The sequence below is a fragment of the Pseudophryne corroboree genome, chromosome 3 (assembly GCF_028390025.1).
Source record: "Pseudophryne corroboree isolate aPseCor3 chromosome 3, aPseCor3.hap2, whole genome shotgun sequence".
Taxonomy (NCBI): Eukaryota; Metazoa; Chordata; class Amphibia; order Anura; family Myobatrachidae; genus Pseudophryne; species Pseudophryne corroboree.
The window spans coordinates 29,272,842-29,299,474 of record NC_086446.1 but is presented as its reverse complement, the minus strand read 5'-3'; the positions used below and the strand labels follow the sequence as shown (position 1 = coordinate 29,299,474).

Below are 26,633 nucleotides of genomic sequence, written 5' to 3'. Positions count from 1 at the left end.
GATCTCTGGGCTGGTAACACACAGTGACATGATGTGAGGGGGAGAGCAGGAGTATAATAGGGGCTGATGGCTCCTGATGTATGAGATACACCAGAGAGTGTGGGGAGGAGACTGGTCAGATCTCTGGGCTGGTCACACACAGTGACATTATGTGAGGGGAGAGGAGTATAATAGGGGCTGATGGCTGCTGATGTATGAGATACACCAGGGAGTGTGGGAAGGAGACTGGTCAGATCTCTGGGCTGGTAATACACAGTGACATGATGTGAGCGGGAGAGCAGGTGTATAGTAGGGACTGATGTCTCCTGATGTATGAGATACACCAGAGAGTGTGGGGAGGAGACTGTTCAGATCTCTGGGCTGGTGACACACAGTGACATGATGTGAGCGGGAGAGCAGGTGTATAGTAGGGGCTGATGGCCCCTGATGTATGGGATACACCAAAGATTGGGAAGAAGACTGGTCAGATCTCTGGGCTGGTAACACACAGTGACATGATATGAGGGACAGCAGGAGTATAATAGGGGCTGATGGCTCCTGATGTATGAGATACACCAGAGAGTGTGGGAAGGAGACTGGTCAGATATCTGGGCTGGTAACACAGTGACATGATGTGAGGGGGAGAGCAGGAGTATAATAGGGGCTGATGGCTCCTGATGTATGAGATACACCAGAGAGTGTGGGGAGAAGACTGGTCAGATCTCTGGGCTGGGAACACACAGTGACATGATATGAGGGGGAGAATAGGAGTATAATGGGGGCTGATGGCTTCTGATGTATGAGATACACCAGAGAGTGTGGAGAGGAGACTGGTTAGACCTCACCACTAGTACCGCATAATAAATTCATGTGAGAAGTAGACCAGGAGACTAGAAACATGGAATATGATGGTAGATAAGAACCACTGGGCCCATCTAGTCTACCCCTTGTTTACCTCAAACCTTATTTGATCATTAGGTCTATCCCATGCATGTTTAAATTGCTCTACTTTCTTAGCCTCTACCACCTCTGATGGGAGGCTATTCCACTTGTCCACTACCCTTCTGTGAAGTAAATTTTCCTCAAATTTCCCCTGAACCTACCTCCCTCCAGTCTCAGTGCATGTCCTCGTAATCTAATATTTCTCTTCATTTGAAGAATGTTTCCCTTATGGACTTAAAACCCTTGATATATTTGAAAGTTTCTATCATGTCCCTTCTCTTCTCCAAACTATATATATTGAGATTTTTTTTAGTCTTTCTGGGTATATTTTGTCATGTAGACCACGCATCATTTTAGTTGCCCTTCTTTGTACAGCCTCTAATGTATTAATATCCTTCTGAAGATATGGCCTCCAGAATTGAACACAGTAGGGTATAATACTCCAGACCCAGAGAAGGCTGTAGGATAAGAGTTTGTTGTAGTGACTAAGCAAGGAGAATATGTGACTCTTCTCTGTACTCACCTGTTTTATCTGTAGGGATTTCCTCCTCCTTACACTGCTGATCACCCCTCACATACGTCTCTTCTTCTACCTTTATTTCTTCTACCTTAATAACAGTCACAAATGTATTTTCTCCCTCTGTATCTTCTGCTTTCATATCAGGAACATATGACTCTTCTTCTCCCTCTATGTCATCTGCCTTCATATCAGTGACATATGTCTCCTCTTCTTCTATATCTTCTGCCTTATTATCAGTCACAAATGTGTCTTCTCCCTCTGTATCTTCTGTCTTAATAACAGTCACATACGTCTCTTCTTCTCCCTCTATATCAGTCAAATGTAACTCTTCTTCTCCCTCCATATGTTTTACATTAATATCAACCAGACCTGAATAACCCAGAAAAAAATAACAGAATACTTAACAGTAAAATGTACATCAGAGTATAAGACCCACACAGCTGCTCTACAGAAAATATAGTGACAGTATAGTAGAATGGTGAGATCCCAAATTCCATCTACCTGATGCTCTTGTGGCGGTCTGGAATTCTCCTCCACAATTCTAAAATCCTGTGAATACAGAGGTGACGGGGACATCTCTCTGGGGTATTTCTGTTACTGGATCCATCTGTAGGAGACACACAGTGACTGAGAACATTGTATATAATAACCTATATAACCCTGATGGAAAATGTTGAAGTTGTTCATCATATTTTGAATGCCCAACAAGCGGATGCTCAAGAAGACCCAAGAGATATCATCAAAGCCATGAGATGAAGTTTGTGGATCAATGTTATAAACCTTCGAGTATGTTATGTGGACAAGAGAGTCCAGAATCTGAGAGTGGAAGTACTAGTATGTCCTTCGACATAAAGCCAAGGTCTGAAGATGATGATGCTAGTGGCACTCAGGATGACAGTAGGTCTTTGAAAGAAGATGAGTAAAGCATTCCAGTAGCCAGTACAGTGTTTCAAGGCTGAAGGTTAGAGATGTTTCAAGCAGAAGTTGGCCAATGCATGTGCCCTTAAGAGGTTTAAGCAAGAGAAGCCTTTAATCTGTTAAGAAGAAGCCAAGGAGAAGCCATTCAAAGCTTGTGGAGTCCTCAGCGGAAGGGATTGCTCAGTTGATCAATGTGTCAAATATGAAGAGAAATTGGAAAGTCTCAACCTCCTGGGCATGTTAAGACTCTGACGTTGCTTTTGTCATCACAATCCTCCTAAAAAGTATTAAAGATGAAAAGTATCACCTCTTGTCATCCGATGTGGGGAAAGTTTCTGACATTTTTAAATACAGCCAAAATTATATGGATGCGGTGATACAGACTGTCTGGCAAAATATTCACAGAAAAGTTTGGAAATGGAGGTAGAAGCACAAAAAGGCTTTATCTGGAATGAAAATGGGGGAAACTGTTGCAACGTTTAAAACCCCATGAAGTGACTACTTGGCAATTCACAGAAACGTATAAAGTGACATAAAGTTAAAAGAAAAATGAGAAACAGGAACTTGGATGATGAGACCGCCAGCTAACAGACAATCTGGATGATGATTTGGAATGTGGTGAAAGGCTCTAATAAGAACAAAGAGGGACTTCATCATGGAAATGCCTCATCCCATGTCTATCAACCCAGGGGGTTTGAGCTGGAGAGGGCAGAATCAGCAAAGACTGTGCCGACAAGCAAGTGTGGCTGGAGGGATCCACCCAGACAAGGAACAAAAATGGTGTGTGACCACACCTTCAGCTGCTTGTGAAGACAGAACCAGATTGGGGTTCCAGCAGTCAGACAGTCCAGGTGAGGACTGCTGTCAGATCCCAGTGTGCTGCCAGAGGCCAGTGGAGGCTAAGAAGCCATGTTTTTACCTGCAGAAGGCAGGGAGAACCACAAACCTCTAACATTGCATTTGTGAAGCTGTGGCAGCCGCCCAAGCCAGCCCGTAGCATGTGATATACCTGCAAGAAGCAGGCAAGACTTTGTGAGAGACTTTATTTGCAGACTAGCTGCCCAAGTATAGTGAGGGGCGAAGCAGTGAGATAGTGCCCTACACAGCGGCTAGGCTGTTTGTTATTTCCACTTTAATTTATACTGATAGTAAAGCACCATTTTATTACTTTACCTGAAAGGCTTTGTGTGTACTGACTAGAGTTCATTCTAGCACCCTGCACCTTTCAAAATCCGTGCAGTTCCTCTTTCCTGCCAGGGGTGTCGCTCTCTGCTGTGATGCTTCTCAGCACACTCTGATCTGTTACTCAGTGCTGTAATACAGACCTGTGTGTGCTGAGACGCACCAGAGCAGGGAGCGACACCCCGGGCAGGAAAGAGGAACTGCACAGGATTTGAAAGGTGCAGGGTGCTAGAATGAACACTAGGACTCTGATTAAGTACCTATACACTGAACCAATGCACTCCTCTATACAGTTAATTTCCACGGATTACCACACTACCAATAGTGTTAGATTTTTAGGAAATTCCCAAAAGACATGAAAAAAATGTATTACTAGGAACTCCACATCTCTAGCAGTGTGGCAAGGCAGAGGGAAACATTTTGGGAAGAACCAAAGGAATGCGGAACCATCTTGGATAGACGCATGTTCCCAGCCTCTCCCACCTCACTGCTGATTGGAATATTGTGTATTAATGAGAACATCTCGGCCAACTGTCCATCTGTCAAAGTCTTCCCAAAATGTGTTCCCACAAGCTCATAGTGACCCCATCTGTGGTGACAGTGCCTGGCATGTGATAATAAAGGATTATCTCCTCATGTGACATCTCACCCAGTAGTGCAATGATACCCTGCACTAACGTACTGATTGCATGAAGTGTGACCTATTATATGTACTTACATGTTACCAGGTGGGTTCTATAGAGATCAGTAGATTACCCAATGTCTCCCGAAAAAGCTATTTTCACACGTGGCTATCATGGTAGCCCCTCACCGAGAGGCAATATAGGAAACTGATACAGTGTGTTGCCATTAAATTGGGCTTTTATCTTCACTCCAGTGAATCAGAGACATATTTGGCCCAAGCAAGCATACAGGCTTATCTCTGCGGCTGTCTGCCCCCCGAGGCGTCTGGCTGTGGTCACAGATCAACAATAAAAACAAAAGGGGACTTTGCGTCTAATTCAGACCTGATTACAAAAGCAAAAACTTTCGCTAATGGGAAAAACCATGGGCCTAATTCAGACGTGATCGTAGCCGTGCAAGGCTACGATCAGCCACCCTGACATGTGGGGTGACGCCCAGTACAGGGCTAGTCCGCCCCGCATGTCTGGCTCTGCCCCCCCGCACAGGTACAAAAGCATTGCGCGGTCTGAAGAGTAGCTCCCTACCAGCGCAGCTCTTGTGCGCTAGCAGGGAGTTACCAGTCGCTCTCCGGGTCGCAGCGGGTGCGGGTGACGTCACGCAGCTGCCGCAGCCCACCCCCTGCACGCCTGCGTTGCCCAGACCACGCCCCCAAAACGGCGGGACAACGCAGTCGGCTCGCCCCCCCCCCCTCCCGCCTCTGTGTGTCAATCAGACACTGGGCTCAGATGCCGATTGCATCTCTGGCATGCACAGTTCAGACCTGATCGCCCGCTGTGCGAAAACGCACAGCAGCGATCAGGCCTGAATTAGCTCCCATGTACACTGCAGGTGGGGCAGATATAACATGTGCAGAGGGTTAGATTCGGGTGGGTTATACTGTATATTGCAATAGGCGATCCAACCGCAAAAATGACGAAAAGGATGCGGGCGCATGCACAGGGCCCGGCGATCAGAGAGGCGGCTGCGGGCCTCCTGTGGGCGTTGCCAAGGCAGGAGGCATCCCTGCTTTATGTTTGATCAATGGGGGGAAGCGGCGGGACTATTCTCGTGTCAAGGGTTTGTCTACGCTGTCTCAGGTCTTTTTATGGGAGGGCTGCATCAATATGTTTGGTTTATTATTGCAGTGGTGTTATAAAGTACGGTCAGACCTCTTGGTGTCATATGTAGTACGTATACCTGAGGTCGTGATTATTAATCTTCCATGTTGGGTGTGGCAGTGTTCTCCTCAGGGCTTTTTGGCAGGCACCCTATCCAGCATATTTCTAGCACCGCGATCAGAGGAGGTGTAAGGAAAATGGCGGCTGGATCGCTTCTGACTTCCCGGAGGAATCCCACCACAGAGTGAGTTTAACCCTCTGTCAGGCGCACCTCTGGGACTCCCGGGTTCAGACGCTTGTTAGAAAATCGTCATTAGCACCTAATTAACTTAATTCTAATGCTCTTAAAGTGATCAGGATGAAATTGAGTATAAGTTTGGGCCACCCTGGACAAGCCTATATATTTCCGCAAAATATCCACAACCCTTGTAATTTTCATTCATAAAATGAGCAAAATAAACAATTAATAGATCCAGTCACCTCTCCAGTCATCACCCAGAAGGAAAAACGAAAAACGAACCTTAAAATGTGGGAGGAGTTTGGGCGCAGTGTGCCTGAGAGGCCAGGAGGGTCACTACTGCACTCCACGCAGGCGGCGGGGAAACTGACATGGGGGGGTTAAGGTACTAGGAGGGACAGGCTCCTGCTCCCCCTTGGGGCAGAGAGGGGAATGAGGACAACTTTGCGGCACCTGTCAGGCCAGCTACGCCTGACTGAGGGTTAAGGCAGGGACTGGTCTGTAAGCAGTGGGTGGGTTGCCCAGTGGGACCTCATTGTCCATACAACACAGCAAGGATGGTGCTGTCCCTGGCTGACGTGGGTGCCGGCTCCTGGCCTAATCTGAGGTCTAATGCATGTCCAGCTTTCACTACACATACATAACCCGATACCCACCCAGTGCCCATCATAGACACCCCCATACCCACACAGTGCCCATCATAGACACCCCCATACCCACACAGTGCCCATCATAGACACCCCCCCTATACCCACCCAGTGCCCATCACAGACACCCCCATACTCACACAGTGCCCATCAGGCACCCCCATACCCACACAGTGCCCATCATAGACACCCCCCCTATACCCACCCAGTGCCCATCACAGGCACCCCCATACCCACACAGTGCCCATCAGGCACCCCCATACCCACACAGTGCCCATCATAGACACCCCCATACTCACACAGTGCCCATCATAGACACCCCCATACCCACACAGTGCCCATCATAGACACCCCCATACCCACACAGTGCCCATCAAAGACACTCCCATACCCACACAGTGCCCATCATAGAAACTCCCATACCCACACAGTGCCCACCAGACACCCCCCATACCTACACAGTGCCCATCATAGACACCCCCACACCCACACAGTGCCCATCATAGACACCACCATTCCCACAGTGCCCATCATAGACACCCCCATACCCACACAGTTCCCATCATAGACGCCCCCTATACCCACCCAGTGCCCATCATAGACACCCCATACCCACACAGTGCCCATCATAGACACCCCCATACCCACACAGTGCCCATCAGGCACCCCCATACCCACACAGTGCCCATCATAGACACCCCTATACTCACACAGTGCCCATCATAGACACCCCCTATACCCACACAGTGCCCATCATAGACACCACCATACCCACAGTGCCCATCATAGACACCCCCATACCCACACAGTTCCCATCATAGACACCCCCCTATACCCACCCAGTGCCCATCATAGACACCCCATACCCACACAGTGCCCATCATAGACACCCCCATACCCACACAGTGCCCATCAGGCACCCCCATACCCACACAGTGCCCATCATAGACACCCCCATACTCACACAGTGCCCATCATAGACACCCCCTATACCCACACAGTGCCCATCATAGACACCCCCATACTTACCCATTGCCCATCATAGACACCCCCATATCTACACAGTGCCCATCATAGACACCCCCATACCCAGTGCCCATCACAGACACCCCCCATACCCACACAGTGCCCATCACAGACACCCCCCATACCCACACAGTGCCCATCATAGACACCCCCATACCCACCCAGTGCCCATCATAGACACCCCCATACCCACACAGTGCCCATCATAGACACCACCCCTATACCCACACAGTGCCCATCATAGACACTCCCATACCCACACAGTGCCCATCACAGACAACCCCCTTATACCCACACAGTGCCCATCATAGACACCCCCATACCCACCCAGTGCCCATTATAGACACCCCCATAACCACACAGTGCCCACCACAGACACCCCCCATACCCACACAGTGCCCATCATAGACACCCCCATACCCACCCAGTGCCCATCATAGACACCCCCATACCCACACAGTGCCCACCACAGACACCCCCATACCCACACAGTGCCCATCAGGCACCCCCATATCCAGACAGTGCCCATCATAGACACCCCCATACTCACACAGTGCCCATCATAGAGACCCCCTATACCCACACAGTGCCCATCATAGACACCCCCATACCCACAGTGCCCATCATAGACACCCCCTATACCCACACAGTGCCCATCATAGACACCCCCATACCCACACAGTGCCCATCATAGACACTCCCATACCCACACAGTGCCCATCATAGACACCCCCATACCTACACAGTGCCCATCATAGACACCCCCATATCCAAACAGTGCCCATCATAGACACCCCCATACTCACACAGTGCCCATCATAGACACCCCCATACTCACACAGTGCCCATCATTGACCCCCCATATCCACACAGTGCCCATCATAGACACCCCCATACCCACACAGTGCCCATCATAGACCCCCCATACCCACCCAGTGCCCATCATAGACACCCCCATAACTACCAAGTGCCCATCATAGACACCCCCAAACCTACCCAGTGCCCATCATAGACACCCCCATATCTTCACAGTGCCCATCATAGACACCCCCATACCCAGTGCCCATCATAGACACCCCCATACCCACAGTGCCCATCACAGACACCCCCCATACCCACACAGTGCCCATCATAGACACCCCCATACCCACACAGTGCCCATCATAGACCCCCCCTATACCCACCCAGTGCCCATCATAGACACCCCCATACCCACACAGTGCCCATCATAGACACCACCCCTATACCCACACAGTGCCCATCATAGACACTCCCATACCCACACAGTGCCCATCACAGACAACCCCCTTATACCCACACAGTGCCCATCATAGATACCCCCATACCTACACAGTGCCCATCATAGACACCCCCATACCCACCCAGTGCCCATTATAGACACCCCCATAACCACACAGTGCCCACCACAGACACCCCCCATACCCACACAGTGCCCATCATAGACACCCCCATACCCACCCAGTGCCCATCATAGACACCCCCGTACCCACCACAGACACCCCCATACCCACACAGTGCCCATCATAGACACCCCCATACCACCACAGTGCCCATCATAGATATCCCCATACCCACCCAGTGCCCATCATAGACACCCCCATAACCACAGTGCCCACCACAGACACCCCCCATACCCACACAGTGCCCATCATAGACACCCCCATACCCACCCAGTGCCCATCATAGACACCCCCATACCCACCCAGTGCCCATCAAAGACACCCCCCTATACCCACACAGTGCCCATCATAGACACCCCCATACCCACCCAGTGCCTATCATAGACACCCCCTATACCCGCACAATGCCTATCAGACACCCCCATACCCACCCAGGGCCCATCATGGACACCCCCATACCCACACAGTGCCCATCATAGACACCCCCATACCAACACAGTGCCCATCATAGACACTCCCATACCCACACAGTGCCCATCACAGACAACCCCCCTATACCCACACAGTGCCTATCATAGACACCCCCATACACACACAGTGCCCATCATAGACACCCCCATACCTACACAGTGCCCATCATAGACACCCCCATACCCACCCAGTTCCCATCATAGACACCCCCATACCCACACAGTGCCCACCACAGACACCCCCATACCCACACAGTGCCCATCATAGACACCCCCATACCCACAGTGCCCATCATTGACCCCTCATATCCACACAGTGCCCATCATAGACCCCCCATACCCACCCAGTGCCCATCATAGACACCCCCATACCAACAGTGCCCATCATAGACACCCCCCATACCCACACAGTGCCCATCATAGACACCCCCTATACCCACACAGTGCCTATCATAGACACCCCCAAACCCACCCAGTGCCCATCATAGACACCCCCAGACCCACAGTGCCCATCATAGACACCACCCCTATACCCACACAGTGCCCATCATAGACACTCCCATACCCACACAGTGCCCATCAGACACCCCCATACCCACACAGTGCCCATCATAGACACCACCCCTATACCCACACAGTGCCCATCATAGACACCACCATACCCACCCAGTGCCCATCATAGACACCCCCATACCCACCCAGGGCCCATCATAGACACCCCCATACCCACACAGTGCCCATCATAGACACCCCCATACCCACACAGTGCCCATCATAGACACTCCCATACCCACACAGTGCCCATCACAGACTACCCCCCTATACCCACACAGTGCCCATCATAGACACCCCCATACCCACTCAGTGCCCAACATAGACACCCCCATACCTACACAGTGCCCATCATAGACACCCCCATACCTACCCAGTGCCCATTATAGACACCCCCATACCTACCCAGTGCCCATCATAGACACCCCCATACCTACACAGTGCCCATCACAGACACCCCCATACCCACCCAGTGCCCATCATAGACACCCCCCATACCCACACAGTGCCCACCACAGACACCCCCATACCCACACAGTGCCCATCATAAACACCCCCATATCCACAGTGCCCATCATAGACACCCCCTATACCCACAGTGCCCATCATAGACACTCCCATACCCACCCAGTGCCCATCATAGACACCCCCTATACCCACCCAGTGCCTATCAGACACCCCCTATACCCACCCAGTGCCCATCATAGACACCCCATACCCACCCAGTGCCCATCATAGACACCACCCCTATACCCACACAGTGCCCATCATAGACACTCCCATACCCACACAGTGCCCATCATAAACACCACCCCTATACCCACACATTCCCGATCACAGACACCCCCATACCCACCCAGTGCCCATCATAGACACCACCATACCCACCCAGTGCCCATCATTGTCCCCCCCATACCCACCCAGTGCCCATCATTGACCCCCCATATCCACAGTGCCCATCATAGACAAAACCCCCATACCCACACAGTGCCCATCAGACACCCCCCCTATACCCACCCAGTGCCCATCATAGACACCACCATACCCAGTGCCCATCATAGACACCCCCATACCCACCCAGTGCCCATCATTGACCCCCCATACCCACACAGTGCCCATCATTGACCCCCCCTTATGCACAGTGCCCATCATAGACACCCCCATACCCACACAGTGCCCATCATAGACAACCCCATACCCACCCATTGCCCATCATAGACACCCCCTATACCCACCCAGTGCCTATCAGACACCCCCTATACCCACCCAGTGCCCATCATAGACACCCCCATACCCACCCAGTGCCCATCATAGACACCACCCCTATACCCACACAGTGCCCATCATAGACACTCCCATACCCACACAGTACCCATCATAGACACCACCCCTATACCCACACAGTGCCCATCACAGACACCCCCATACCCACCCAGTGCCCATCATAGACACCACCATACCCACCCAGTGCCCATCATTGTCCCCCCCATACCCACCCAGTGCCCATCATTGACCCCCCCATATCCACAGTGCCCATCATAAACACCACCCCCATACCCACACAGTGCCCATCAGACACCCCCCTTTACCCACCCAGTGCCCATCATAGACACCACCATACCCAGTGCCCATCATAGACACCACCATACCCACCCAGTGCCCATCATTGACCCCCCATACCCACACAGTGCCCATCATTGACCCCCCCTTATCCACACAGTGCCCATCATAGACACCCCCATACCCACACAGTGCCCATCATAGACAACCCCATACCCACCCATTGCCCATCATAGACACCCCTATACCAACTCAGTGCCTAGTATACACCCCCCTATACCCACAGTGCCCGGCACAAACACAGACACACGGCTCGAACACACATATACCTGTCATACAGCCGCATAGCAGCCGCCATTATGCCGTAGCACCGGCGTGACAGCATCTGCAGCAAGAGCAGAGGAGAATAGGAGGCGGCGGCCATGTTCCCGGAGTCCTATAATACCGGACACCTCTCTGTTACATGTTCTCCCTCTGGTGGCCACTGGGAGCAGCTGCAGCTACAGTGCGATCTTAACACAGCGTGACGTCACACGGCCCAAGCCGTCACTAGGGGGAAACCTCTTCTGTTCCTGTAGCCCGACTGCCATGTTGTTGTGGCCCAGACTCCGGTGTTTCCTCTCTGCCTGGAGCAGCAGATCACTTGGGGCTCCTGTCACTCAGGTAATCCCCCCTGGGGCAGCGGCAGCAGCGGGGTATAATGAGCCTTGGCCCCGACCTGTAATGGAGTGTCAGCTACTGGGGAGAGGCTGCTGCCCCCTCTGTGTGTGTATTATACTGTTGGAGCGTCCTGTGGTGTCCTGTTGTTGTTATTATTATTATTATTATTATTATTATTATTATTATACAGGGGGAGCAGCCTGTGGTGTCCTATTATTATTATTATTATACAGGGGGAGCAGCCTGTGGTGTCCTGTTATTATTATTTTAGTACAGGGTGAGCGGCCTGTGGTGTCCTGTTGTTGTTGTCATTATACAAGGGGAGCAGCCTGTGGTGTCCTGTTTTTTTATTATTTTAATACAGGGTGAGCGATCTGTGGTGTCCTGTTGTTGTTGTTATTATTATTATTATACAGGGGGAGTGTCCTGTGGTGTCCTGTTAATATTATTATACAGGGGGAGCAGCCTGTGGTGTCCTGTTACTATTATACAAGGGGAGCAGCATGTAGTGTCCTGTTGTTATTATTATACAGGGGGGGCAGCCTGTGGTGTCCCTATTATTATTATTATTTTACAAGGGGAGCGGCCTGTGGTGTCCTGTTGTTGTTGTTATTACTATACAGGGGGAGCGGCCTGTGGTGTCCTGTTACTATTATACAAGGGGAGCAGCCTGTGGTGTCCTGTTATTATTATTATTATTATACAGGTGGAGCGGCCTGTGGTGTCCTGTTGTTATTAATATTATTATTATTATTATACAGGGGGAGCGGCCTTTGGTGTCCTGTTGTTGTTGTTGTTTTTATTATTATTATTATTATTATACAGGGGGAGCAGCCTGTGGTGTCCTCCGACCCATCTTGTATATTTTCCACAATTAACCTGTAAAACATTTTTTAAACTTATTAACATCGAGTTTATTTCAACTTTTTATTGATGTTTCCTACAATACACAGGACTACACAGTAGTGAGGAAGACATCTGGTGAGTGTGAGACACCCATCAGCCATCCCCATGTGTCAGGAGGATTAAGCAGGACCCAGAGCCTCATCACGTTGCCTCCACCTCACTGACTGATACATGAGAGGCACAATGACCAGAAGATCCTGGAACTCACCGACAAGATCATTCAGCTGCTAACTGGAGAGGTGACTGCTGGGAATGGGACATTATACAGTAACACCAGGGACGTGTCTGGGTGATGACTGGAGAGGTGACTGCTGGGAATGGGGCATTATACAGTAACACCAGGGGATGTGTCTGGGTGATGACTGGAGAGGTGACTGCTGGGAATGGGGCATTATACAGTAACACCAGGGGATGTGTCTGGGTGATGACTGGAGAGGTGACTGCTGGGAATGGGACATTATACAGTAACACCGGGGGATGTGTCTGGGTGATGACTGGAGAGGTGACTGCTGGGAATGGGGCATTATACAGTAACATCGGAGGATGTGTCTGGGTGATGACTGGAGAGGTGACTGCTGGGAATGGGACATTATACAGTAACACCAGGGGACGTGTCTGGGTGATGACTGGAGAGGTGACTGCTGGGAATGGGGCATTATACAGTAACACCAGGGGATGTGTCTGGGTGATGACTGGAGAGGTGACTGCTGGGAATGGGACATTATACAGTAACACCAGGGGATGTGTCTGGGTGATGACTGGAGAGGTGACTGCTGGGAATGGGACATTATACAGTAACACCAGGGGATGTGTCTGGGTGATGACTGGAGAGGTGACTGCTGGGAATGGGACATTATACAGTAACACCAGGGGATGTGTCTGGGTGATGACTGGAGAGGTGATTGCTGGGAATGGGACATTATACAGTAACACCAGGGGACGTGTCTGGGCAATGACTGGAGAAGTGACTGCTGGGAATGGGGCATTATACAGTAACACCAGGGGATGTGTCTGGGTGATGACTGGAGAGGTGACTGCTGGGAATGGGACATTATACAGTAACACCAGGGGATGTGTCTGGGTGATGACTGGAGAGGTGACTGCTGGGAATGGGACATTATACAGTAACACCAGGGGATGTGTCTGGGTGATGACTGGAGAGGTGACTGCTGGGAATGGGACATTATACAGTAACACCAGGGGATGTGTCTGGGTGATGACTGGAGAGGTGACTGCTGGGAATGGGACATTATACAGTAACACCAGGGGATGTGTCTGGGTGATGACTGGAGAGGTGACTGCTGGGAATGGGACATTATACAGTAACACCAGGGGATGTGTCTGGGTGATGACTGGAGAGGTGATTGCTGGGAATGGGACATTATACAGTAACACCAGGGGACGTGTCTGGGCAATGACTGGAGAAGTGACTGCTGGGAATGGGGCATTATACAGTAACACCAGGGGATGTGTCTGGGTGATGACTGGAGAGGTGACTGCTGGGAATGGGACATTATACAGTAACACCAGGGGATGTGTCTGGGTGATGACTGGAGAGGTGACTGCTGGGAATGGGGCATTATACAGTAACACCTGGGGATGTGTCTGAGTGATGACTGGAGAGGTGACTGCTGAGAATGGGACATTATACAGTAACACCAGGGGACGTGTCCGGGTGATGACTGGAGAGGTGACTGCTTGGAATGGGACATTATACAGTAACACCAGGGGACGTGTCTGGGTGATGACTGGAGAGGTGACTGCTGGGAATGGGACATTATACAGTAAAACCAGGGGACGTGTCTGGGTGATGACTGGAGAGGTGACTGCTGGGAATGGGGCATTATACAGTAACACCAGGGGACGTGTCTGGGTGATGACTGGAGAGGTGGCTGCTGGGAATGGGACGTTATACAGTAACACCAGGGGACGTGTCTGGGTGATGACTGGAGAGGTGACTGCTGGGAATGGGGCGTTATACAGTAACAGCAGGGGACGTGTCTGGGTGATGACTGGAGAGGTGACTGCTGGGAATTGGGCATTATACAGTAACACCAGGGGACGTGTCTGGGTGATGACTGGAGAGGTGGCTGCTGGGAATGGGACGTTATACAGTAACACCAGGGGACGTGTCTGGGTGATGACTGGAGAGGTGACTGCTGGGAATGGGGCGTTATACAGTAACAGCAGGGGACGTGTCTGGGTGATGACTGGAGAGGTGGCTGCTGGGAATGGGACATTATACAGTAACACCAGGGGACGTGTCTGGGTGATGACTGGAGAGGTGACTGCTGGGAATGGGACATTATACGGTAACACCAGGGGATGTGTCTGGTTGATGACTGCTGGGAATGGGGCATTATACAGTAACACCAGGGGACGTGTCTGGGTGATGACTGGAGAGGTGACTGCTGGGAATGGGGCATTATACAGTAACACCAGGGGACGTGTCTGGGTGATGACTGGAGAGGTGACTGCTGGGAATGGGGCATTATACAGTAACACCAGGGGACGTGTCTGGGTGATGACTGGAGAGGTGACTGCTGGGAATTGGGCATTATACAGTAACACCAGGGGACGTGTCTGGGTGATGACTGGAGAGGTGACTGCTGGGAATGGGGCGTTATACAGTAACAGCAGGGGACGTGTCTGGGTGATGACTGGAGAGGTGGCTGCTGGGAATGGGACATTATACAGTAACACCAGGGGACGTGTCTGGGTGATGACTGGAGAGGTGACTGCTGGGAATGGGGCATTATACAGTAACACCAGGGGATTGTCTGGGTGATGACTGGAGAAGTGACTGCTGGGAATGGGACATTATACAGTAACACCAGGGGATTGTCTGGGTGATGACTGTATCACTGTGTGTGTCATGATGTCACTGTCTATCTCTCCATGCAGGAGGAGGAGTATATAGAGGAACACAGGGGTCTGTACAAGGACGTGATGATGGAGAATCACCGGCCCCTCACATCACTGGGTAAGAGGAGACTGTCATGTATTGTACAGGGAAGAGCAGGTATGGGGGCCCCTATATACACACATCACCTGATAATCACATATATACACTGTACTCACAAAACAAGAAATACTCAGAGAAGCGCTACCATTAAACAGTATTAATAAAATGTATTATTAATTTTTTTTTTCCATATATATAACTGTCACAATTCAGTGAATAAACCAATTGTCCTGGAATATTAATCATGTAATATACACCAAAACATTAATGAATAAAGATGGTATCAATTTTTCTCTAACGTCCTAAGTGGATGCTGGGGACTCCGTAAGGACCATGGGGAATAGCGGCTCCGCAGGAGACTGGGCACATCTAAAGAAAGCTTTAGGACTATCTGGTGTGCACTGGCTCCTCCCCCTATGACCCTCCTCCAAGCCTCAGTTAGATCTCTGTGCCCGAACGAGAAGGGTGCACACTAGGGGCTCTCCTGAGCTTCTTAGTGAAAGTTTTAGATTAGGTTTTTTTATTTTCAGTGAGACCTGCTGGCAACAGGCTCACTGCATCGAGGGACTAAGGGGAGAAGAAGCGAACTCACCTGCGTGCAGAGTGGATTGGGCTTCTTAGGCTACTGGACATTAGCTCCAGAGGGACGATCACAGGCCCAGCTTGGATGGGTCCCAGAGCCGCGCCGCCGGCCCCCTTACAGAGCCAGAAGGCAGAAGAGGTCCGGAAAATCGGCGGCAGAAGACGTCCTGTCTTCAACAAGGTAGCGCACAGCACTGCAGCTGTGCGCTATTGCTCTCAGCACACTTCACACTTCGGTCACTGAGGGTGCAGGGCGCTGGGGGGGGCGCCCTGAGACGCAATAAAAACACCTTGGATGGCAAAAAAAATGCATCACATATAGCTCCTGGGCTATATGGATGCATTTAACCCCTGCCAGAATCCATAAAAAAGCAGGAGAAAAGTCAGCGAAAAAGGGGCGGAGCCTATCTCCTCAGCACACTGGCGCCATTTTCCCTCACAGCTCCGTTGGAGGGAAGCTCCCTGTCTCTCCCCTGCAGTCACTACACTACAGAAAGGGTTAAAAAAAAGAGAGGGGGGGCACTAATTAGGCGCAGTATTAACTATACAGCAGCTATAAGGGGAAAAACACTTATATAAGGTTATCCCTGTATATATATAGCGCTCTGGTGTGTGCTGGCAAACTCTCCCTCTGTCTCCCCAAAGGGCTAGTGGGGTCCTGTCCTCTATCAGAGCATTCCCTGTGTGTGTGCTGTATGTCGGTACTTTTGTGTCGACATGTATGAGGAGAAAAATGATGTGGAGACGGAGCAGATTGCCTGTAATAGTGATGTCACCCCCTAGGGGGTCGACACCTGAGTGGATGAACTGTTGGAAGGAATTACGTGACAGTGTCAGCTCTGTATAAAAGACAGTGGTTGACATGAGACAGCCGGCTACTCAGCTTGTGCCTGTCCAGACGTCTCATAGGCCGTCAGGGGCTCTAAAGCGCCCGTTACCTCAGATGGCAGATATAGACGCCGACACGGATACTGACTCCAGTGTCGACGGTGAAGAGACGAATGTGACTTCCAGTAGGGCCACACGTTACATGATTGAGGCAATGAAAAATGTTTTACACATTTCTGATAATACGAGTACCACCAAAAAAGGGGTATTATGTTCGGTGACGAAAAACTACCTGTAGTTTTCCTGAATCTGAGAATTTAAATGAGGTGTGTGATGATGCGTGGGTTTCCCCCGATAACAACGGATAATTTCTAAAATGTTATTGGCTTTATATCCTTTCCCGCCAGAGGTTAGGGTGCGTTGGGAAACACCCCCTAGGGGGGATAAAGCGCTCACACGCTTGTAAGGGCTCTACCTTCGCCTGAGATGGCCGCCCTTAAGGATCCTGCTGATAGAAAGCAGGAGGGTATCCTAAAAGGTATTTACACACATACTGGTGTTATACTGCGACCAGCAATCGCCTCAGCCTGGATGTGCAGTGCTGGGTTGGCGTGGTCGGATTCCCTGACTGAAAATATTGATACCCTAGATAGGGACAGTATATTTTTGCCTATAGAGCATTTAAAAGATGCATTTTTATATATGCGTGATGCACAGCGGAATATTTGCCGACTGGCATCAAGTCTAAGCGCGTTGTCCATTTCTACCAGTAGAGGGTTATGGACACGTCAGTGGTCAGGTGATGCGTATTCCAAACGGCATTTGGAAGTATTGCTTTATTAAGGGAGGAGTTATTTGGGGTCGGTCTTTCAGACCTGGTGGCCACGGCAACAGCTGGGAATTCCACGTTTGTACCCCAGGTCGCCTCTCAACATGAGAAGACGCCGTATTATCAGGCGCAGTCTTTTCGTGGACAAGCGGGCAAAAGGTTCCTCATTTCTGCCCCGTGACAGAGGGAGAGGAAAAAGGCTGCAGAAATCAGCCAGTTCCCAGGAACAGAAACCCTCTCCCGCCTCTGCCAAACCCTCAGTATACGCTGGGGCTTTACAAGCAGAATCAGGCACGGTGGGGGGCCCGTCTCAATGAATTTCAGCGCGCAGTGGGCTCACTCGCAAGTAGACCCCTGGATCCTTCAGGTGATATCTCAGGGGTACAAATTAGAATTCGAGACGTCTCCCCCTCGCCGTTTCCTAAAGTCGGCTTTACCGATGTCTCCTTCTGACAGGGAGACAGTTTTGGAAGCCATTCACAAGCTGTATTCCCAGCAGGTGATAATCAAGATACCCCTCCTGCAACAGGGAACGGGGTATTATTCCACACTGTTGTGGTACCGAAGCCGGACGGCTCGGTGAGACCGATTCTAAATCTAAAACCTTTGAACACTTACGTACAGAGGTTCAAATTCAAGATTGAGTCACTCAGAGCAGTGATTGCGAACCTGGAAGAAGGGGACTACATGATGTCTCGGGACATCAAGGATGCTTACCTTCATGTCAAAATTTACCCTTCTCACCAAGGGTACCTCAGGTTTATGGTACAGAACTGTCACTATCAGTTCAGACGCTGCCGTATGGATGGTACACGGCACCCCGGGTCTTTACAAAGGTAATGGCCGAAATGATGATATTCCTTCGAAGGAAGTGAATTTTAGTTATCCCTTCCTTGGACAATTCCCTGATAAGGGTAAGATCCAGGGAACAGTTGGAGGTCGGTGTAGCACTATCTCAGGTAGTGTTGCGGCAGCACGATTGGATTCTCAATATTCCAAAATCGCACCTGGTTCCGACGACGTGTCTTCTGTTCCTAGGGATGATCCTGGACACAGTCCAGAAAAAGGTGTTTCTCCCGGAGGAGAAAGCCAGGGAGTTATCCGAGCTAGTCAGGAACCTCCTAAAACCGAGCCAAGTCTCAGTGCATCAATGCACAAGGGTTCTGGGTAAAATGGTGGCTTCCTACGAAGCAATCCCATTCGGCAGATTCCACGCAAGAACTTTCCAGTGGGACCTGCTGGACAAATGGTCCGGATCGCATCTTCAGATGCATCAGCGGATAACCCTGTCACCAAGGACAAGGGTGTCCCTCCTGTGGTGGTTGCAGAGTGCTCATCTTCTAGAGGGCCGCAGATTAGGCATTCAGGACTGGGTCCTGGTTACCACGGATGCCAGCCTGCGAGGCTGGGGAGCAGTCACACAGGGAAGGAATATCCAGGGCTTATGGTCAAGCCTGGAGACATCACTTCACATAAATATCCTGAAGCTAAGGGACATTTACAATGCTCTAAGCTTAGCAAGACCTCTGCTTCAAGGTCAGCCGGTGTTGATCCAGTCGGACAACATCATGGCAGTCACCCACGTAAACAGACAGGGTGGCACAAGAAGCAGGAGGGCAATGGCAGAAGCTGCAAGGATTCTTCGCTGGGCGGAAAATCATGTGATAGCACTGTCAGCAGTATTCATTCCGGGAGTGGACAACTGGGAAGCAGACTTCCTCAGCACGACCTCCACCCGGGAGAGTGGGGACTTCACCCAGAAGTCTTCCACATGATTAAAAACTCGACAGGTATTGCGCCAGGTCCAGGGACCCTCAGGCAATAAGCTGTAGACGCTCTGGTAACACCGTGGGTGTACCAGTCAGGGTATGTGTTCCCTCCTCTGCCTCTCATACCCAAGGTACTGAGATTGATAAGATGGAGAGGAGTAAGCACTATATTCGTGGTTCCGGATTGGCCAAGAAGGACTTGGTAACCGGAACTTCAAGAGATGCTCACGGAGGATCCGTGGCCTCTACCTCTAAAAAGGGACCTGCTCCAGCAAGGACCCTGTCTGTTCCAAGACTTACCGCGGCTGCGTTTGACGGCATGGCGGTTGAACGCCGGATCCTGAAGGAAAAAAGGCATTCCGGATGAAGTCATCCCTATCCTGATCAAAGCCAGGAAGGATGTAACCGCAAAAACATTATCACCGCAATTGGCGAAAATATGTTGCGTGGTGCGAGGCCAGTAAGGCCCGACGGAGGAAATTCAACTGGGTCGATTCCTACATTTCCTGCAAACAGGAGTGTCTATGGGCCTGAAATTGGGGTCCATTAAGGTTCAATTTCGGCCCTGTCAATTTTCTTCCAAAAAGAACTAGCTTCAGTCCCTGAAGTTCAGACGTTTGTAAAAGGGGTACTGCATATACAGCCTCCTTTTGTGCCTCCAGTGGCACTTTGGGATCTCAATGTAGTTTTGGGTTCCAAAAGTCACATTGGTTTGAACCACTTAAATCTGTGGAGTTAAAATATCTCACATGGAAAGTGGTCATGCTGTTGGCCCTGGCCTGGGCCAGGCGCGTGTCAGAATTGGCGGCTTTATCCTGAAAAAGCCCTTATCTGATTTTCCATTCGGACAGGGCGGAATTGAGGACTCGTCCTCAGTTTTCTCCCCAAGGTGGTTTCAGCGTCTCACCTGAACCAACCTATTGGTGGTGCCTGCGGCTACTAGGGACTTGGAGGCCTCCAAGTTGCTAGACGTTATCAGTGCCCTGAAAATATATGTTTCCAGGACGGCTGGAGTCAGGAAATCTGACTCGCTGTTTATCCTGTGTGCACCCAACAAGCTGGGTGCTCCTGCTTCTAAGCAGACTATTGCTCGTTGGATTTGTAGTACAATTCAGCTTGCACATTCTGTGGCAGGCCTGCCACAGCCAAAAATCTGTAAATGCCCACTCCACAAGGAAGGTGGGCTCATCTTGGGCGGCTGCCCGAGGGGTCTCGGCTTTACAACTTTGCCGAGCAGCTACTTGGTCAGGAGCAAATACGTTTGTAAAATTCTACAAAATTGATATCCTGGCTGAGGAGGACCTGGAGTTCTCTCATTTGGTGCTGCAGAGTCATCCGCACTCTCCCGCCCGTTTGGGAGCTTTGGTATAATCCCCATGGTCCTTACGGAGTCCCCAGCATCCACTTAGGACGTTAGAGAAAATAAGAATTTACTTACCGATAATTCTATTTCTCATAGTCCGTAGTGGATGCTGGGCGCCCATCCCAAGTGCGGATTGTCTGCAATACTTGTACATAGTTATTGTTACAAAAATCGGGTTATTATTGTTGTGAGCCATCTTTCAGAGGCTCCTCTGTTATCATGCTGTTAACTGGGTTCAGATCACAGGTTATACGGTGTGATTGGTGTGGCTGGTATGAGTCTTACCCGGGATTCAAAATCCTTCCTTATTGTGTACGCTCGTCCGGGCACAGTATCCTAACTGAGGCTTGGAGGAGGGTCATAGGGGGAGGAGCCAGTGCACACCAGATAGTCCTAAAGCTTTCTTTAGATGTGCCCAGTCTCCTGCGGAGCCGCTATTCCCCATGGTCCTTACGGAGTCCCCAGCATCCACTACGGACTATGAGAAATAGAATTATCGGTAAGTAAATTCTTATTATAAAATACATTGAAAATTTTTTTTTCCCTTAGAAGAACATAACCACTTGTATTTCTAATAACCGCTGCAGCAATTAAGTTTTACTAATACTGAAAGGGTTAAGCTCCATGCATGGGCTGATTAAATCACATGAATTCCTTAGATGTTGCTTAGGAAGTTCATCCACAATGAAATGATATGTATTATATTCAGCTTGTATAATCACATTCTCATCCAGATATAGGGAGGCTTTTTGCGGGCAGCTTAGATGAACATATTTCCATATGTGTGCAGTGACTTTTAAGCTGGAACCGCTATTTAGACAGTCTCATGCAAAAAAAGCTTACCCAAGCCTTTCAATGTGGAGAGATTTCCCGTTGTCACCTTCCTGTTAGTGGGCGCCGGCTGCCCACACCGCTGTGCGGCGGCACAGTAGAAGATGTCAGTGACACTGGATGAGTGCTGCACTTCACGGGACCGTATCCGAGCGCGGCTGGTCAAGGCCAAATGCCGTTCACGGCTGTTCGGGGCCAGACGCCGTTCGCTCGTGCTTCCGTAGCAGGAACCGCTGAGCACACTGCTGGTGTGTTAGGTGTTGAATACCCAGGATACCGGACAGGACGTCGGGCGGAATGCTTGACGCGTTTCTCAGCCACAAGAACAGGAGCTGTTTCATCAGAAGTACCGCCTCCATGGTTTTGGGCATTTTTATACACCAGAGCCCTCTAATTACTAAAACAAATGTCTGGTGCTGATCCGCTAATTAAAAACTATATCAGATGAACTAAACCCACAGACACTTGTTAGTACTGAAACACTCTTATATATAAAAGATTTAAAACTTATATATTCTTCCTCTATATAGACAATAGCTGAAACTAGATGGTCTTTTCTTTACCATTAAATCTAGACATATAAGAGAGACTCTATAGGTGTTTATTTAAAAATATGTATATATATTTCTTTATAAAAAACATAAATATATATAAAAATAGGTGTCCTACAGCCATATAATTACCATATTATTTTAATTTCTATCCAAATTAACAATCCCAAAATAACCATAATCTTATAATTACCATAATGGTAAAGAGACTTGGAAAAATATATATATATATGTCAGAGTAAAGAGAATTTCTTTGAATCAATCCCTAAAACTGTATGCATATAGGGACACTGATTCGTTATAGAGACAAACATGTATTTCTCTAACGTCCTAAGTGGATGCTGGGGACTCCGTAAGGACCATGGGGAATAGCGGCTCCGCAGGAGACTGGGCACATCTAAAGAAAGCTTTAGGACTATCTGGTGTGCACTGGCTCCTCCCCCTATGACCCTCCTCCAAGCCTCAGTTAGATCTCTGTGCCCGAACGAGAAGGGTGCACACTAGGGGCTCTCCTGAGCTTCTTAGTGAAAGTTTTAGTTTAGGTTTTTTATTTTCAGTGAGACTTGCTGGCAACAGGCTCACTGCATCGAGGGACTAAGGGGAGAAGAAGCGAACTCACCTGCGTGCAGAGTGGATTGGGCTTCTTAGGCTACTGGACATTAGCTCCAGAGGGACGATCACAGGCCCAGCCTGGATGGGTCCCAGAGCCGCGCCGCCGGCCCCCTTACAGAGCCAGAAGGCAGAAGAGGTCCGGAAAATCGGCGGCAGAAGACGTCCTGTCTTCAACAAGGTAGCGCACAGCACTGCAGCTGTGCGCCATTGCTCTCAGCACACTTCACACTTCGGTCACTGAGGGTGCAGGGCGCTGGGGGGGGCGCCCTGAGACGCAATAAAAACACCTTGGCTGGCGAAAATACATCACATATAGCCCCCAGGGCTATATGGATGAATTTTAACCCCTGCCAGAATCCATAAAAAAGCAGGAGAAAAGTCTGCGAAAAAGGGGCGGAGCCTATCTCCTCAGCACACTGGCGCCATTTTCCCTCACAGCTCCGTTGGAGGGAAGCTCCCCTGGCTCTCCCCTGCAGTCACTACACTACAGAAAGGGTTAAAAAAGAGAGGGGGGCACTAATTAGGCGCAGTATTAACTATACAGCAGCTATAAGGGGAAAAACACTTATATAAGGTTATCCCTGTATATATATATAGCGCTCTGGTGTGTGCTGGCAAACTCTCCCTCTGTCTCCCCAAAGGGCTAGTGGGGTCCTGTCCTCTATCAGAGTATTCCCTGTGTGTGTGCTGTATGTCGGTACTTTTGTGTCGACATGTATGAGGAGAAAAATGATGTGGAGACGGAGCAGATTGCCTGTAATAGTGATGTCACCCCCTAGGGGGTCGACACCTGAGTGGATGAACTGTTGGAAGGAATTACGTGACAGTGTCAGCTCTGTATAAAAGACAGTGGTTGACATGAGACAGCCGGCTACTCAGCTTGTACCTGTCCAGACGTCTCATAGGCCGTCAGGGGCTCTAAAGCGCCCGTTACCTCAGATGGCAGATATAGACGCCGACACGGATACTGACTCCAGTGTCGACGGTGAAGAGACGAATGTGACTTCCAGTAGGGCCACACGTTACATGATTGAGGCAATGAAAAATGTTTTACACATTTCTGATAATACGAGTACCACCAAAAAAGGGGTATTATGTTCGGTGAGGAAAAACTACCTGTAGTTTTCCTGAATCTGAGAAATTAAATGAGGTGTGTGATGATGCGTGGGTTTCCCCCGATAACAACTGATAATTTCTAAAATGTTATTGGCATTATATCCTTTCCCGCCAGAGGTTAGGGTGCGTTGGGAAACACCCCCTAGGGTGGATAAAGCGCTCACACGCTTGTAAGGGCTCTACCTTCGCCTGAGATGGCCGCCCTTAAGGATCCTGCTGATAGAAAGCAGGAGGGTATCCTAAAAGGTATTTACACACATACTGGTGTTATACTGCGACCAGCAATCGCCTCAGCCTGGATGTGCAGTGCTGGGTTGGCGTGGTCGGATTCCCTGACTGAAAATATTGATACCCTAGATAGGGACAGTATATTTTTGCCTATAGAGCATTTAAAAGATGCATTTCTATATATGCGTGATGCACAGCGGAATGTTTGCCGACTGGCATCAAGTCTAAGCGCGTTGTCCATTTCTACCAGTAGAGGATTATGGACACGTCAGTGGTTAGGTGATGCGTATTCCAAACGGCATTTGGAAGTATTGCTTTATTAAGGGGAGGAGTTATTTGGGGTCGGTCTTTCAGACCTGGTGGCCACGGCAACAGCTGGGAATTCCACGTTTGTACCCCAGGTCGCCTCTCAACATGAGAAGACGCCGTATTATCAGGCGCAGTCTTTTCGTGGACAAGCGGGCAAAAGGTTCCTCATTTCTGCCCCGTGACAGAGGGAGAGGAAAAAGGCTGCAGAAATCAGCCAGTTCCCAGGAACAGAAACCCTCTCCCGCCTCTGCCAAGCCCTCAGTATACGCTGGGGCTTTACAAGCAGAATCAGGCACGGTGGGGGGCCCGTCTCAATGAATTTCAGCGCGCAGTGGGCTCACTCGCAAGTAGACCCCTGGATCCTTCAGGTGATATCTCAGGGGTACAAATTAGAATTCGAGACGTCTCCCCCTCGCCGTTTCCTAAAGTCGGCTTTACCGATGTCTCCTTCTGACAGGGAGACAGTTTTGGAAGCCATTCACAAGCTGTATTCCCAGCAGGTGATAATCAAGATACCCCTCCTGCAACAGGGAACGGGGTATTATTCCACACTGTTGTGGTACCGAAGCCGGAAGGCTCGGTGAGACCGATTGTAAATCTAAAATCTTTGAACACTTACATACAGAGGTTCAAATTCAAGATTGAGTCACTCAGAGCAGTGATTGCGAACCTGGAAGAAGGGGACTACATGATGTCTCGGGACATCAAGGATGCTTACCTTCATGTCAAAATTTACCCTTCTCACCAAGGGTACCTCAGGTTTATGGTACAGAACTGTCACTATCAGTTCAGACGCTGCCGTATGGATGGTCCACGGCACCCCGGGTCTTTACCAAGGTAATGGCCGAAATGATGATATTCCTTCGAAGGAAGTGAATTTTAGTTATCCCTTACTTGGACAATTCCCTGATAAGGGTAAGATCCAGGGAACAATTGGAGGTCGGTGTAGCACTATCTCAGGTAGTGTTGCGGCAGCACAATTGGATTCTCAATATTCCAAAATCGCACCTGGTTCCGACGACGTGTCTCCTGTTCCTAGGGATGATCCTGGACACAGTCCAGAAAAAGGTGTTTCTCCCGGAGGAGAAAGCCAGGGAGTTATCCGAGCTAGTCAGGAACCTCCTAAAACCGAGCCAAGTCTCAGTGCATCAATGCACAAGGGTTCTGGGTAAAATGGTGGCTTCCTACGAAGCAATCCCATTCGGCAGATTCCACGAAAGAACTTTCCAGTGGGACCTGCTGGACAAATGGTCCGGGTCGCATCTTCAGATGCATCAGCGGATAACCCTGTCACCAAGGACAAGGGTGTCCCTCCTGTGGTGGTTGCAGAGTGCTCATCTTCTAGAGGGCCGCAGATTAGGCATTCAGGACTGGGTCCTGGTGACCACGGATGCCAGCCTGCGAGGCTGGGGAGCAGTGTCAAAGTCAAAAATATTACATAGAGAGAACATACAAACTGCACACATTTAAGTCGCTATACTTGCAAATATGCGCAGCGAGCACAGCAATATATAGTAACACACGCATTTGCTCGGACATGGCACGGAGATGGATTCGGCGCTTGTTTCATACAGTACATGGTTATAATAATGTCGGGCACCAGACATCATGGAGATTTAGAATTGGCTGATGAATTGATGTCATGAATGTGTATTATTTGAACAGAACCAGATGCGCCCGTCATGTTTGGTATTGAAGCAAGCAGAATGATGTGTGGGTTAGTTTGATGCTTGTTGTGAAGTTGTGGGACATTGCAGCGGATAGATATGATTATATGCATAAAAGCTAAGATCACTTAGTTAGAACAATGAATGATCAAGCCAACCATTTACTAAGTTTTCAGGGCTG

The 26,633-nt window shown here is 49.8% G+C and overlaps 2 protein-coding genes across 2 annotated transcripts in view; one reads left to right on the top strand and one right to left on the bottom strand.

Moving 5' to 3' along the window:
* LOC135054599 (gastrula zinc finger protein XlCGF48.2-like) overlaps positions 1 to 11,702 on the bottom strand; it is a 30,456-nt gene extending 18,754 nt beyond the window's left edge. Inside the window, exons 1-3 of the mRNA XM_063957787.1 lie at positions 11,566 to 11,702; positions 1,943 to 2,048; positions 1,445 to 1,810 (exon numbers count right to left, since the gene is read on the bottom strand). Of these exons, the coding sequence (XP_063813857.1) occupies positions 1,445 to 1,784 (340 nt within the window). The 5' untranslated portion in view covers positions 1,785 to 1,810; positions 1,943 to 2,048; positions 11,566 to 11,702. The remainder of the gene's footprint in view (positions 1 to 1,444; positions 1,811 to 1,942; positions 2,049 to 11,565) is intronic.
* Positions 1 to 26,633, top strand: part of LOC135057102 (uncharacterized) — a 261,966-nt gene that overhangs the window by 198,101 nt on the left and 37,232 nt on the right. Inside the window, 2 exon segments of the mRNA XM_063963003.1 lie at positions 12,970 to 13,041; positions 15,707 to 15,785. Of these exon segments, the coding sequence (XP_063819073.1) occupies positions 12,970 to 13,041; positions 15,707 to 15,785 (151 nt within the window).